Source organism: Aplidium turbinatum, chromosome 3 (assembly GCF_918807975.1).
Source record: "Aplidium turbinatum chromosome 3, kaAplTurb1.1, whole genome shotgun sequence".
NCBI lineage: Eukaryota > Metazoa > Chordata > Ascidiacea > Aplousobranchia > Polyclinidae > Aplidium > Aplidium turbinatum.
Window position 1 is genome coordinate 35,114,071 of NC_137474.1, and position 16,331 is coordinate 35,130,401.

The 16,331-nt window shown below is 38.8% G+C and overlaps 1 protein-coding gene across 2 annotated transcripts; it reads left to right on the top strand.

The window, feature by feature from the left end:
* The first annotated feature begins 235 nt into the window (after positions 1-235).
* LOC145767510 (uncharacterized) lies at positions 236-9,129 on the top strand. 2 transcript variants are annotated; one of them, XM_082579342.1, is made up of 8 exons: positions 236-366; positions 3,304-3,473; positions 5,113-5,235; positions 5,941-6,088; positions 6,881-7,066; positions 7,744-7,889; positions 8,071-8,218; positions 8,954-9,129. In XM_082579342.1, the coding sequence occupies exons 1-8, from the start codon at positions 309-311 to the stop codon at positions 8,959-8,961; spliced, it is 987 nt and encodes a 328-aa protein (XP_082435468.1). In that variant the 5' UTR covers positions 236-308; the 3' UTR covers positions 8,962-9,129. The 2 variants fall into 2 exon arrangements, with proteins under 2 accessions (XP_082435468.1, XP_082435469.1); XM_082579343.1 differs by having other exon boundaries at positions 268-366; positions 3,307-3,473.
* Positions 9,130-16,331: the final 7,202 nt, after the last annotated feature.

Below are 16,331 nucleotides of genomic sequence, written 5' to 3' on the forward strand. Positions count from 1 at the left end.
GAGTCTGTGCGAGCACAGCCGGGGAAATCCTTTCGCGGTTTCGCTAATCTGTAAGTTATAAGCTCTTTTGCCATGTTATTCAAAACCAAATTTCGTTGTTTTTGCAAAGCTGATGAAATTCCACACTGAAGTTTATTTGTTTGCAAACCTCAATCGAAACAAAAAAAACGAAGTGACACGTAGTGTAAAACCTGCTTTTTAAAAAAAAGGTTTTTGCTATAAATTTGGCTTTACATGAAACATTTGTTTGTTTATTTCAATGAAAGTGCAAAAAAGAAGTTTTTGACATAACTTAGTATCAAAAAAGTATGAAAGTAATCTGGTACTTGCTGGCAGCTGTTTTTTTTACACTTTGCCAGACACAAAGTAAGTGTTTTGCATCACCTTCAAGTTTTATAGTGCAGCATATTAAATTAGACAATACCAGTAGGCAGTGAAAATTGAATGAGGCTGTTCACCAGGCATTAACAGTGGTTCCCAACCTTTTTGTTGTCATGGACCCCTTTAGACAAATTATTAATTCTGCGGACCCCTACCTAAATTTTGCCTGAAACTCAATTAACATACTATATTGACTATTGCAAAGAAATTTATTTTCACACGAGTCAGTTCAATCACAGCAGGCTACTATTGACTATTGTAATAATTATGCTACTCAGCTACTGAACGGTGTCATATTGCATTGCCGCTGTGACTCCTGCGGAAAATGTCAGGTTAAACAATTGCTCAAATAAGAAAATAAATGGATTGTTCAAGAAATGTCAGCAGTATTTGAATATTAAGGTGACCCAAAGTGCCATGCCGAAACTTTTTTCAAAGTAAGCAAATTTGATGAGATGGTTGTTGTTGCCTTTCCCGAACTAAACGACTGAACTGCGGTTGAGTTTTTGACAATACAACACGCATGTCATCTTCAACGTCCGCTGTCCAGGCGATTTCGATGTTGTTTTCATTGTAACAAGAGCTTGAGAATCCTGCCTCGCAAAGGTTAAATAGTTATGAATGGTAACAAAACAATAATCGCTTGCTTTGCCAAGAATGGGTAGGTTTGCAGTTGTGAGCACCAAAATTCTTCCACAGTTTTTGAATGAAACTCAATGCGTAATAACTCTTTTGATCTCAAATCAATTAGGTCATCTTTACTGAGATCGTCATCGCTAATGTTGTTTAAGTTAAAAAGAAAAGGATTTCGAATCCATGTTTCAACTTCGTTCGGCAGGTGTTCTAAATTAAAATAATGTTGAAATGAGATTTGCTGGGTTTCAAGTGTGCGCAAAATTTTTCTCTCATAGAGATCAAAAGAGTACATTCTCTTTGAGTTTCATCCATCAAGATAAGATCTTCTAACATTGGAAAGTTAGCGTAATTACCTGCTTCCAATCTGCGTTTCTAAACCGGCAACTTGGCTAAAAACGCTTTCAGTTTTTCAGCTGCATCAGTTATCGTCACACCTGGTCTTTGAATGCCACGATTAACATTCTTAATATGACCGAAAATATCGTCAAAGTAGGCCATGCTGTATAGAAAACTTTTACTCTCGAACAATTTTGAGAGGGGACTTCCTTTTGCTTTCAAAAGAGTTGATACTTCATTTTTTAGCTGCTGCAGTCGTTTTAAAACTTCTCTAGATAACCAACGTACCTCAGAATGACAGCCTACAAAAGTACTCCGTCATCTGACCCTACTTCTTGACAGAGCGCTTTAAAAGTACGGTGGTTTACAGCTCTGCTTTTGATGAAATTAACGACTTTCACGCAATTCGTCAGAATTTTCTTGATACTTGCTCGTAAAGTTTTTGCTGCTAAGGCGTAGGCTACCTGTGCAAGAAGCAATGGGTAACAACCATGAAAGGAGCTTCGTTTTTTACTAAAGCAGCAAATCCGGATTTGTTCCCAAGCATAGCTGGTGCTCTATTCGTGCATATAACTTAGAACAAAGTATATTTTTTTTCTCCAAAATTCATCAAGGTAATCACGGACCCCCAAATGCTTTCTCACGGACCCCCAAGGGGTCCGCAAACCCCAGGTTGGGAACCACTGCATTAAATTAAATAATATGAGATGTTCTACTGGTGCAAATTAGGCTAAACTATCACAAGATGTATAGCCTACAGTGACAATCTGCTTTTATTCCGACGTTTCGTCAATCAGACACGACTGACTTCTTCAGGGGGCTAGACCAGGTAGGCTAGTGACTACCTGTCACTACCTGGCAAAACACAGGACATATTGCTGAAAACTACTAAACATGCAAAATGAAAATTCAACTTCTGGACAAAAACTTATCGCGCGCAAAGTTTGAAATATGTGCGAAAAAAAAGAGAGACTTAATTGTTAACGATCAACAAGAAACTTAAATAACAACAAGAGAGGAGAGTGAACGGCATCAGTCATGAATCGAGTTTTGTACGCACTACTGCACAGTTTTACAATCAGCATGAAACAAATTTAAAAAAACGTCAAATAAGCACTAGCAATAGTTTTTTGTAGATAGCAGGAAAAGAGATGCCATCATTGCGATTCATTACATGAGGCTTTTGATTGATGAACCAACTTTCAGAAAACATTCGCTTTTTATAATGACTTTCAACTTTTAGAATTGCTCCAAGTTATTTTATGATCTGAAGTTATGGCATGCATGCAATTGAAAGTGATTATAAAAAGCGAATGTTTTCTGAAAGTTGGTTCATCAATCAAAAGCCTCATGTAATCAATCGCAATGATGGCATCTCTTTTCCTGCTATCTACAAAAAACTATTGTAAGTGCTTATTTGACGTTTTTTTTAATTGGTTTCATGCTGATTGTAAAACTGTGCAGTAGTGCGTACAAAACTCGATTCATGACTGATGCCGTTCACTCTCCTCTCTTGTTGTTATTTAAGTTTCTTATTGATCGTTAACAATTAAGTCTCCCTTTTTTTTCGCACATATTTCAAACTTTGCGCGCGATAAGTTTTTGTCCAGAAGTTGAATTTTCATTTTGCATGTTTAGTTGTTTTCAGCAATATGTCATGTGTTTTGCCATGCTAGACAGGTAGTCACTACCTGGTCTAGCCCCCTGAAGAAGTCAGTCGTGTCTGATTGACGAAACGTCGGAATAAAAGCAGATTGTCACTGTATACATCTTGTGATAGTTTAGCTTAATTTGCACCAGTAGAACATCTCATATTATTTAACCAGTACTAGGCAGTGTTATCCCTTGCCTGTAAACCACAAAGAAAAGACAGAAAACGTGTGATAAAAAGGAAATTGATCACTTCTAGTTTGGTCATACACTGTTTTAATTTCTTTCTCATCATTTCAGAAGATTTTGTCCCTAGAGCTCGAATCCCGTGGAGATTTGTAACAACAAACTCGCTGAGAATCCGATGGACGAGAAATAGTCAATGCGCTACTTACAATGTTCGTTTATTGGAAAAATATACAACAACCGTGTTGCAGATGGCTACAGGACTCCCTAACCCCCCTGCCATAGTGAGTGAAAAAATATCTATGCTTACCGATTGCGTTTATTCTAATTAAAATGGAAATTAGTTTTAAATTTTACTTTGTTTTTATAGTCAGTATCAAAGCATTATAAAGAACTGATACAAGTTTAGCTTACTTTTCTTTTTATTTACAAGCTTAACCTATAATTATATCTACGGCGGGTGCGGATTGAACTTCTTGCAAAAGAAGAGACGATAAATCATGATAAAAAACACAGAACCTAAACTACAAAAATCAAACTAATAATCATAATAATGATGTAACAGTTTTATTTATTGTCGCTCTACTAGTCAAGGTCGCGACAGGGTTCGTTTTTAATTTTATATCAAGTTTACAAAGTCACCACATTATTACCCAACTTATTTTCACTGCGTCATGAACGAAGAGAAGCGAAAGAACGCAATCGGTATTGTTTTTAAAGTCATCGGTTTGACCCGACTTGTAATCGATATCAGATCTGCCAGCACCAGAGCCGAAGGCGAAACCACTCGGTCACTAAGCTGGTTAAAAACCAAACTAATGTTCAGCAAACGTTTTGAAAACTTAAGTGTTTTTAATTTTTAGTGCTATTTTAAACTGCAATAATAGGCTTATTCCAGCGGCTGGATTGTCCTCCTGTGGTTTGAAATTTGTACCAACGTTGTTTTTGTTATCTCGCATTTGTTTTCTTATGACGTGCTGGCCTGCTTGTGGACCACAGGCATTTTACTGTGTAATCGCTTCTGCTGTCTGCTATAGGCCATTGTGGTTGAGAAGTCACGTACTTTCTTGTGTTGGAAATTCCGTATAGTATTTGTTAAGCTTTCCAGACATTTGTGCTTTTAGTTTTTGAGTTTATAACCGTATTTAAAGTCCTTATGAGAGCAAAAACCGGGTTTATATCCCCAATCGCAGACTAAACCAAATCAAAGAATAAAGGATTGCTAGTCATATGTGTGGCAGTAGAGCGAGCGAATGAGGGATTGTAGGAAGCTATCAAGCACATATTTAAAAAAATCAAATAGATTCTGCAGTTTTAGCTCTTTGTTTTATGATCAGATTAACCAAGCGTTTCAACCAGTGACGTAACTAGAAAGAAAGTTTTTAGGTGAGCAAAAAAGTTGTTGGGAGAGCAAACGTTTTAATATTGGAAATACAGAGTTTGTTTAAAAATATAGATAGCCTACATTGAATGCAGCCAGACATTTATGAAACGGATTCAATAAGTAATGTCATTAAAACGTTGTAGGTTATAAACAGCATTAAAAACCCAATTTTGGGGGAAGGTACTAAATATTTTTATATTATAATGTGGAAGATTTATAAATATTGGAAGAAAGGTAGATAGGCATTGGGCAACGTATATTCCTGTAGGATAAGCCGACATAGGCTACAGGTACAGTATACACAGTGACAACTGAGCTAGCAACATTTCAGTGGCTGAAGTTGGCAAATGATGAAACTGAGCAAGTAACAACTGAACAAGATGAAAATGGGCATACGCTGTTTAGCAAGCGATGACCAAGCAAGTCTAATAAAAAATCTCACTTGCTTAACTTTATGTAGGCTAGGTTGTTTTTTCCGAGTAATTATTATTCTTGTTCAACAGTAGCTTATACTGTCTAAAATCATAATTTTTTTTAAGTTTTCAGGACTAGATCCAGACACTGCATATGGTGCGACAGTGCAGTGCGTCGACAGTTCTGGAAAAGGTGGTAAGTTTGGTCTACCGGGACGCAGCAGAACTATTGGAACAAAAACTACAACGGTAAGTTCTCAAACCATTCTATTTAAAATTAAAGGAGACTATGGATAATGGACAAGCCTTTTTTTTAGAATCTTCAGTTTCGAGTTTGTTCTCAATCAAAATTAATTGTAGCCTACAACTGGGCTAACGTCAAAGAAAAGATAATATGCAAAACTTTTTCTTAGTACAGCCTATTGAAATACAGTTAGCCTACCAACAAACCAGTAGCCTAATTTCAAACAGTGTTGGACAAAAACAGTCGAAATCACATTATGGAAAGAAAGAGCAAGATATCAGCTACAACAATGGCAAGGAAGGGCATCATGCTATGTTATAATGATGTAGGCTAACCTACTGTGATACAGAATTTTGTGTCGTGATATTAATTTAAGGCAGAAATGAACGATTATAATTAGGCTAAACGCGAATAGCTGAAATTATTATATCTTATTGCAAAATGTACAGTAGCTTACATGACCTTAAAAGGGCACCATTGCCCCACTGCCCCACCATCCACAGAAAATTTGAGGGCAGGGGGGCATCCACCCTGCCCCCCGCTTCCGGCGCCCATGCCTACTGCTACTTAGCGCTGGATGAGACAACTCAAATAACTCGTGTAAAAAATGCTTTTAAAATTCTGAGTCTTTGGCTGAGATTGATAAGTAGCCTACGCGGATTTAATGTTGTATTGAGCAAGCTTAACTTAGCATACTTTTGGACTTGCAGCCCCCGTTTACACCAACAGGAACCCCTCCAGTGGGGGCATGTGGAAAGGATAGTTTTACGTGTTTAGACAACAACTGCATTCCTGCTGGCGATTGGTGTAACAACCAGAAAGATTGCGTCAATGGAACGGATGAAAAAAATTGTCCAGGTGATACAAACAAACTGCGTTTGATGCACTATAAATTGCGGTTGTGTGGAGATTTAACGTGTGGTAAATTTAGTATATTTGTGACATGAAAAACCTATTTTGTGCAGCAGTAGCCTATGCACTGTAATAAAAAATAAAACAAAAAACGTGATAATAGTTTAAATATGCTGTGAATTGTTCAAACGTCGTTTTTGTTAATGTGCTGCAGTGGGATGTTTTACAGCTCCGGTGGCAATTTTTGCGCAATGGTAGTTTGTATTAAATGGTTTTTGGTTATCTATCTTGTTGTCAAATAGGGACAGCTTCATTTGTTTCAATTAGTTAAATGAACAATTAAAACTGACAATAACTGTTTCGCTGACCAACCAGGCTAGCTTTCATACTAGCAGAATCATTTCAACAGGAATAAAGTCCAGTCTGCCTATACCTGATTTTAGGCATAACTACAACTTTTTTGTCGTTGGAATAGGCAGTTCAGCCAAGTGGGCAGTTGCATTTATTTTAGAACTTCGTCGAACCAAAAACAAATGACTGCTATTTGACTTGTTATATTTTCAACCTGAAAATATCTAGGCTAAACTTGGCAAAAAAAGGTGGATGAAATTATCCGAATCAATTGCTAACTATAACGTTTCCTAAATTTGTATCAAAACAGTTATCACATTCAGAACTGAAGCTTTTCACAACCTCATTAGCCCAACAATTGCTTTCCCTGCTTTTTTTCTCATTCAACGAATGATATGCATTATTTTTATACTGATGAAAACTACATGTATTTCACGCATTTTTTAGGATCCTGCAAGGAAATCACAGAGTTTCATGAGTTTGGGAATTTTTCTTGCAGTCGCTTTAATTCTCCTTTAAGTGCCTGCTTTTTCGAATGTGGCGAGGACTTAAGTAACCCACGTGTCTTAGTTGGCCCTTCGTACACAGTGTGCCTAAACGGAAACTGGACCAGAGAGGTTCCCACTTGTTTGGGTAAGAAACTAACCCAGTCAACCTAACTCAATCAATGTAATGTAAATTGCTTCGAGAACTTTCTTTGAAGTGTCTCCATCCCACTCAATAAATATGCTCTATAACTTTCTAAATATGCAATATATATGCTTTATAACTTTCATCAATTGAAATGTTTTTGTTTATTTTTCGTCATTCGTTTGACTATTTCCATTAGGCTACCCACTTCTTTTTATTACTGTACAATGTACATAGATAGCCTACTACAATTCCATTCTTAGACCGATAGTAGGCTCTTATTTTGCGATAGAAAAAAATATTACTATTTTAATTGGACGTTTAGTATTTTATGATTAACGTGTAGGCTGCCATCAAAGGGTCGCATAGAAATTTAATTTTTAAAGTATAGAATCACACGACAAAAAAGTTTCAGAAGACATGTGATACAATACATCATAACTAACATTGTCCCAATCAGAGGCCCCAATAATGTTTCTGATACAGGTTTTGATTTCAAGTAAAAGAAAAGTAAACGACAGAGATAGTTTTATTGTAGAATTACAAGTGTAGTGTGATTTCCCAAAAGGTGGCGCGCTCTCCGCACTCTTCCTTACTGTTACCGCATCTTTATCTTGTCGCTTTTAAACAATAAAAGTTTAACAATATCGTCTTGCAAATCACTACTTTGAACTTTTTAGTTGAAATCTCTAATTTCGGGCTAAGCGCTTTGAGCAGAACCTCATTCCTGATTGAGTTTGGTGACGTCAGGGGAATAACCAAATACAGAGTTGTTTCCTTGCAGACGGAAAGTGGGGAAGAGATCAGAGCCGTCGGAGAGGACGGGGTAAGTTGAAGCATATTTTTCTCGATATCATAAGAACTTATCTAAGAATTTCACCTTGCAAGCAAGTCTTAGCTACTGTTTAAGTCGTAGTTTGATGTCTATGGGCTACGGCTACGCTACGATGATTTTTTATATCAGACTGACAAATGACTGAATAACATTTTATTTATTTTATGGAAAGGGGGAGGTTGAGTTTGTTTTTAACTCTGGCATCCGAGGAGGTGTTGTTACGGGGTTGAAACGGGCCACGACATATTCTGTCGTTGTAGCTGGAGTGGATAAAGACGGTGTAGTGGGCAAGCATACTGAGCGCAAGTCAGTGACAACAGGTAATACAATCAGTTCATTTTAATCTACTGCTTTTATAACTGTTATAAATATAACAGTTACTGTTTTACATGAATACTGCCTAATCACTTGCGTCATGACTAATTAGTGGCAGATCCAGAGGGAGATTGAAGAAATCGCCTTCCTAAAATATAAAAGCAATTTTATTCATGGTGTATTTGCAAGGTCGAATTAATATAGACCTACTCTTCATTACGTTTTGTTGAAATTGTCCCCCTTAAAGCTACTTGGAAGATCTACCTCTGTGATTAATTACTGGATTAGTAAATCAACCACACGTATAAACTCATTCTGTGTGACTCAAAGAACGTCCTTGTTATAATAAGTTATAATTATAACATAAGTAATTATATATATAAGTAAATAGTTATAATTATAACACACATTATTATCACCACAGCCGTACACAATGTTGGCACACACACCTCCAGCTCCGGGCCGGTGCCACTACTAGCGGAGTTAAAAAAGTGGCCGGAGTTTGACTGGAACCAGAGCCGGAGGTTGTTCCATCACTAGTTACCAAATCAGAACTTATTACATGTTGCTTACCTCTTTACTACTACCTAGCCAGAAAATATTTATTTTTTTACATTAATTTAACTTTTGTAAACGTTGAATCTTGATAATAAAGACTTGTGTACTGGCTGGGCAATACCGGTGTTCATTCTTTTCAGAGTAGACTGTCAATAATCATCTGACTTTTTTCTGTTTTTCAGCGAATTGAAAAAGAGCAACGAAAATGACCGAAAAGATGTTCGGGGAATGTGTGATTTATTGTACATAGGCTTCCTATCATACAACTGTGATGCAATACATTAGTTTAAATCCAGTTGAAGCATCAATTTAACTGCAGGGTGTTAAAAGTAAAATTATTTTGAAAAGAATACAACAATTCAAAAATTTGTTTCGTTTTTAATCGTCGTCGTCTTCGTCGTCGTGTGAGCGTCTGGGGCCGAGGGTCTATTCTTTTACCACCCCAGATTCACGATGTACCCGGACTACACTGGAAGGCTACTAGAGAGCAGCCAGTCTTTGGTTTCATCATCCATGACACGCAGACCTTCCACTCCGTTAGGTGGCTTGAAGATGGAGCAGTCATTGATGATGTGGTCTGCGGTCTGTTCCTCGGCACCACATTCACAGGAGGAGGAAGAGGCCATTCCCCATTGGTGCATGGTTGAACGGAAAAGCCCGACGTCCGTACGGAGACGGTTGAGGCGCACCCATGCCTGTCTTGGTAGTGTTAGACCGATGGGGGTGTGTCGGCGTCGGGGATGAACGAATAGAGTCTGGTGGCGGTTGACTTCCATTCAGAACTCCATTTATGGTCCGCCCAAGCAGCCGCAGAGATGTCTTGTACATCAGCTTCGTTGATAAGAAGTTGAGCGGCTGGCACGAATGGGTGTCTTGATTTCAGTCGACGGGGGTGCTCGTTTGGGAGAGCAGAGATCTTGTAGTGGAGAAGGTGGTTAGGCTCCAGTGCCCGTCGACCGAGGGACAGAGTGGCTTTTTCGCGACGAAGCTCAGCGGGTTGGATACCAGCGAGAATGGGGAGGTTGTCCAATGGTGTTGGACGCAGGCATCCGGTCACTGGGCGCAGGGCGCTGTTTATGGCAGTGTCGATGTTATGGCAGTGAGCACTGCGGCACCAAACAGGTGCACAGTACTCTGCTGAAGAGTAGACAAGGGCTAAGGCTGCTATACGCAAAGTGTCAGCCCTCGCCCCCCAGCTAGAGCCTGCCAGGCGCTTGAGTAGCGCAGCGCGGGATGTGAGTTTCTTGCGCAGTGACACCAAATAGTGGCGGTATGTGAGCGATCTGTCCAGTGTCACCCCAAGATATCTTGGTTTGGGGCAGAAGGACAGAGATTTTCCGTTGTTCTGGACGTGTAGCTCACGATCAGCTTCCCGATTATGGAGGTGGGAAGCTGCTGCCACAGTTTTGGTTTTCATGTCCTGGCTCAACGTGTCTTCTAGATTTTCCCATGGCTTTGCGGAGTTTACAATTGCCAGGTCGTCCGCATAAGCATATTTTGCGGAGACGTAGTTGGCAGGTCGTGGGTGTAGATGTTGAAAAGAAGTGGAGCCAGGACCGATCCCTGTGGGACGCCGTTTTTCAGGCGTCTCAGTCTGCTTCGCCGTGAGCTACCGGTGGTGAGGGTGAAGCTTCGGTTCCTGACAAGTTCCATAATCATATGAACCATATGTCGGTCAGGAAGCAGGCGAAGCAGCTTGCAAGTAAGGCCGCGATGCCATACGGTGTCATAGGCAGCTGTAAGATCTAGAAAGACAGCGCCGGCCTTCTTTTTTGCCTCAAAGCAATCCTCGATGTCTTGAGTTAAGAGTGTGACCTGATCTACGGTGGATTTTCCGCGCCGAAACCCAGCTTGCTCTTTTGGAAGGAGCGGGTCGATGATTGGGTTGACGTGTGCGTAGATCAGTCTTTTGAGGATCTTGAAAGGAACACAGAGGAGGGATATTGGACGATAACTCCTTGGGTCCTCTGGTGGCTTGTGAGGCTTAGGGATCGCAACTACTAAAGCTCTTTTCCAGACTTTCGTTTTTAATGAAATTTCTTAACAAATTTTATTCAAAACCTTTTTTCTTTTTGGCCAATAAAACTCTATTTTAATACGGTGGCCTACTGAAAAAAAGCATTAGACGGTACAAAAGGCAACCCACGTTGATACTTTGGGACTATAAAGAAGGAACATTTTCATAGGAACTGATGGTGTTATAATAACATGCTTATTGCGCAATAAATGCTTTCTGATAAAACAAAAACTTAAGTAAGATCTGAATACCAGGTCTTTGCAGAATAATTATTTCATAACTTTTCCCACTTTTTATAAATATTACAAAAAATAAATCGTATGTTTTATTGGACTTTTTTAAAACTATGTTTTTTTACTTGATAAGAATTTTTTCCCAGCTGCTGTGAAAACGTTTTTCTTGCATTAATATCATTAATTAATTCTTAAATTCAAAGTCGGCGAGGCACTGTTGTTGACAATCAAAGACTGAACTTTTATCTGAGCTAAGGTGTTCATTAGGGTGACCTAAAAAAAACAAATTTTGATTTTTAAACTTTTTCTTAGTTAGACCTCTGCATTGTGGTCCAAAATGACACCTTGCCAAGTTTTGTTGAGATTGGTCCACATTTGACGCCCTAGCAGTGAGCCGGTACCCACCGCCGGGTCAAAATTGGCCAATCTGGCTGTATCTCAGCAACCGGTAGGCCTAGAATGCTCAAACTTGGCTTTGAAGAAGCAGAATGCATGGTTTCCTATCTAACTTCCAGAGAGTTTTGGGGTCTAAACCATTTAGTTTGTTACCAAGATTAACAAATAAAGTTTCCGATTGTGCTGAAGTGTTGTAGCCAAAGAACAGGCCCGTAACTAGCTTGGAGCACTAGGGGGGGCAATAAGTATTTTAGAGGGGGCCCAACTTTTACCTTCTGTATCATGTACAAAAACGACATTTGTACACAATGTGGGTATATTTACGCAAAAACATTCATCGTAATACAGCGTTTACATTAGCATAGATTGTCATAGAAACAGCAGCGTGAACTGGCATTATTGAGTCAATTACATGCTGTAGCTTAAACAGTTATAATGACGACAGCATAGAAATTGAAAGGCAAAATCATTTTTAAAACATCCGACCATCAACTAGTGATAAAATGGTTAAAAATTGGCATAGAAACCGCAGCGAAATTTATGATTTTGTAGTTGATTCTTTTGTTAGTTAATCCATTGCCTTTCACGAACTTTGAGTTCGTTGTAGTTTATTTACATTTTCCCCTAACGCACTGCATAAATCACACAAAATATACTAGGCCTATACATAGAAAATAGGCGTTGAACCATGATCAAATAGGGCTGCAGCCGCTGCACCTGTCACTCATCGTTTTGTAAATAATTGTAGCCTACAATGCACCTCATTTTGTCTAGTGCAGAATCAACAATCATCTCTTCAGGATCAATCCTTTAATGATAATAGTGAAAATCTATTTCACACCATCAGTGAAATGTATCCTCGCCATAGATAGATAGGTTAGGTCCTACCTCAACAGAAGGCGTGGATGGACTTCACTGAATCTATTAACAAAAACGTCCAGGTCTATTTTCTTGGTCATTTCCTTTTCAAACGCCAACAGAACCAAGTGCATCTGGAACATAGACCTGCGTGTAGGCTTGTCTATCCAAGATTAGACCGAGAAGCCACTCTCACAAACCGCACTACTGGACCCGAATGATGCCACAGTAGCGGCATGTTTATATGCATTCGGGAATGCCAGTCGTTGATTGATTGTAGGCTACAGTACTTTCAGTACCGTAGGGGAAGGTGAGGTAAGTTGAGCCAGTGGGTAAGTTGAGCCACCCCCCATAACTAAAAAATAAAAATCGCATCAACTTTCTACTGTCACCTACCTGACCGTTTATCTTATATGAAGCTGTTCTGTAAAGATTATAGGTCTTTGTCTTGTAGAAAGACAGAAAAACTGTTTTTAGTGATTTTGGGAAGTTTTTTGAACTTTTTGAAAAAAAAGATTTTTTGAGTTTTACAAAATGTCTGTGGCATTCACCAGCATTGATATGTCTAACAGTGATCACTAATGTTAGCTTATTCACAAACTATTAAAGTGAGGTTGCTAGCTCATATATGACTGGAGAAATTCCCGTTTAACTTTTAATAGCAGCCTTGAGGTAAGTTGAGCCAGTGATGTACAGGTAAGTTGAGCCGGTGGCTCAACTTACCTCACTTCAGCTGCCAGTGTTAAGTGATGATATATGTAGTCATTAAATAGATAACAAAGTGTATTTTACTCTTTAATAGTCTAAATCTCTGGAAAAATAATTTGTCCATTGGTCTATTGAAGTTTAAATTTATTTGTAGTGTAACCTGCAGCCTACTAGCAATATGCAAGGGAAAACCCGACCTGTGCATTACATTGGTAAAATCGAATGCTTCAATGAAGATGGAGAAATTGAGGCCAACTTTTTAAGAAAAGTGCTTGAAAAGTCCGAAGAAAAGTTGTCCTTTGTCTTTAAAGCAGACGATGAGTGTGCTTTTCTTAAAGAGGATGTCGTTAAAGCTTCCTCACACGACCACTTGGAGAAACTTTCTGCCGTCAGCAAAAATTCCGGTTTCCATGCTCTCTTGATCAGTGGCATATGGAATAAGCTTAGATCTGACAGACAACGGAAATTGATTTAGAAAATTCACATTTGGAGGTTTATTTAATCAGGATTGTGTAATAATTCATCGTTTTATTTTTTGTTCTGCAGCTCAGTTAACACGATCTGCTAGTACTACATCGATTCAACGTCTGTTGACGTTTAATCAACAAAAAAGTGGCAGATTTGTCGGCTGGGAAGTGCGCAATTTCACAGTCGAACAGTCACAACAAAATAAATTTATCCTTTCACATGTTGTTCTTTCTTCCTGGTAGCAGCTATGTATTAACTGCTACCCAACCTGTCTTCTTTCTAACTTTCGACTCAAGTTCCACATGTGGTGAGTTGAGTGAAGATTACATATTGTCAACAAGAGACTGGATCAATTGTGAAGTGGAATAGTCACTGCACACTCTAATACGTCCGTCCGATAGATTTATCACATCGTAAAAGGCCGAACCACGTTTTCGACAAGCAGCGAAAACACGAGTTAGTGAATAGATAAAAAATAATGAGAGATTGTCGCTCAAGCATAACAGTGCATCGCAATGATGACGTCACCATTGCGTCACAATCCATGTTACAATTCGGGACAAATAGCTGGGCAATAATTTCGTGAACACATGTATTGCGTAGCATTTTATATGTAGGCTACCATCGCTACAGCTTTTGTTATTGAACTAAAACGAGTGTGGGGTAGGTAAGTTGAGCCAAAATGACGTAATATTTAAAACATGTTTTTTTTAAATATTCTTATGAGTTATGAAATATTTTTTTTTGTTAAATTAAGGCCAAAGCATCAACCATTATGCTGCCGCTTTCACTTTTATTGTAAACCAAGCGGTTTTCTTAGTAGAAGCGTTTAAGTAAAAAGTGGCTCAACTTACCTCATCCTCCCCTACTGTATTGGAATCCCGCTGTTTTGCAACTTCCTTTTTTTTTTTTACATAGTCATGTAGGAATTGTTTTGCGATTCCGCCTCTGATGAAATATCTATCTTCAGTTTCGTATATAGTGGAATGAGCGATTCACGGTCCAAGAAGTTTTCATTTTTTTCTGGAAAGGGCACGAACAGATGTGTAAAACCATGAATTGTCTGCAAATCTGAGTTCCAAACTGCAGTATAGAAGCATACCTAGAATGCAAATGCCAAGGTGGTTGTCCAGTACTTTAATAACGCTGAGTGGCAGTCAACTGCACAGTATTCTGGAGACTGATCGGCTATCACACTGCTTAGTTCAGTTGGAAACTGGTGTAAGCCTATACCAGTCTGGATCTAACCAGCAATAAATCTCGAGTCTGTTTGTTTAACAAAACATTCGACCATACCATTAAACACACAATGTTTACAATTAAACAACACAAGAAAATTGGGTATAAAACTAAAAAGTTAGCGAACAGAGCTAATTAACATAATTTTTTCCAAGGGGGGGCCAACATTATCGCAGGGGGGGCTTCTCCCCCCTGCGCCCCCCCTTGTTACGGGCCTGCCAGGGAATTATTTCATCTATTAGGTGCCGCTGAATAAACAGCAGTCCTTAGAATGCGTTGTTCAAGCGCACACCCCGAGAGTCGAAACAGATCCGCTTGATCTTGAAGCTTATTTGTTCACGAAGTCACGCGTCAACCAACTGAGCCATCGGGCGGACAGTATGCGAAAGTGTCAGGACTAAGCTTTTAATACGGCTTTATCAGCCAGAAGATAAAAATTTCCTCAAGAAAACAATTGCAACGTGATCTTTTAAATAAGCAATATTAAAGCAATTTCGTTGGTAACCAGCACTTTTCTTTGAGTTTCTAAACGAAATAAATTATGATTCTCGCGTTACTAAAGATATTATAGATTGTAGAATGTAATAAGTAAAGTGAGCAAGCATCGATGCATGACTGTCAGTGTTGCCTATAGCCAAGAATGAGCAGTAGCGCTATACTTTTGTTATGGTAGCGTCGTTACATTTTTGTTGGAGTAGCGACGCTACTTTTTTTCAATGTAGAGGTAGCAGAGAAGCGCTCCGTTTTTTCTATCGCACCCCCGCTACTTTGGAGATTTTTCCTAGAAACATTGCGTAAAAACATCAATCATTATGACTTTACAAACAAAAGTATTTTATTGATGTAATGTTCAAGTTCTTTTTATGTGATTCATTACTAATACAATAGGGTACTCCAGTAGTGGCCTTAAGGTTTTGTGGGCCCTGAGCAAAAAGTAATATGAAGGCCCCCTACAGCCGGGTATCGACGAATTAAAGCATGCAAACTCAAATAACCATAAATCACAATAACACAAAAAGGAATTAACATGATACAACAACAAACAGCGACGATAAGCGAGAAAGGTGTATTTCATGCTGTGACATCTTCACATCACTCTGATGCTATGTTGTACCACCACACCCAGTGCTCTCCGAGTCCTACACCACCCGTCTGCAGCACTTACACAAAATGCACCTTTCTAGCTTTTATTGCGGCAAACTCTTTAATAAGGGAAGCATTATCCAATATTTTGCCCACGTTGTGCTCAATTGAAACAACAGCTAGTCCAATCAAGCGTTCTTGGCTTAGCCTTATTGTACAGTAGAGCGAAGGTAATTTTTTATCAACTTTAGTTTAGAAAATGATCTTTCTCCTGAAGCTACAGTAACTGGCATAGTAAGAAATAGTCTTAGTAACAAACACAAGTTAGGTAGGCCTACACAACATTCAGTTTGTTTTGATACAGGTACTGTAGAACAAAGCGGATTGTGGTTTCTTTTGTTTTCAATGGTGAATATACTTTAGTGAAGCTTTGCACTTCAGTGGGTATGAATAAACTATGGTGGAAAAGTTTAAGTTAGCCTACTGCTTTCTGCTATAGTGCATATTGTAAATTCTATTTGTGCATATTTTGGATAAGCGCGGGCCCCATAAATTTGC

Coding starts and splice junctions, on each gene's coding strand:
- LOC145767510 (XM_082579342.1), top strand. CDS start 309: ATGAAAGTAATCTGGTACTTGCTGGCAGCTGTTTTTTTTACACTTTGC. Junction 3,474..5,112: donor TCCCTAACCCCCCTGCCATA/GTGAGTGAAAAA, acceptor ATTTTTTTTAAG/TTTTCAGGACTAGATCCAGA. Junction 7,067..7,743: donor AGAGGTTCCCACTTGTTTGG/GTAAGAAACTAA, acceptor TGAACTTTTTAG/TTGAAATCTCTAATTTCGGG.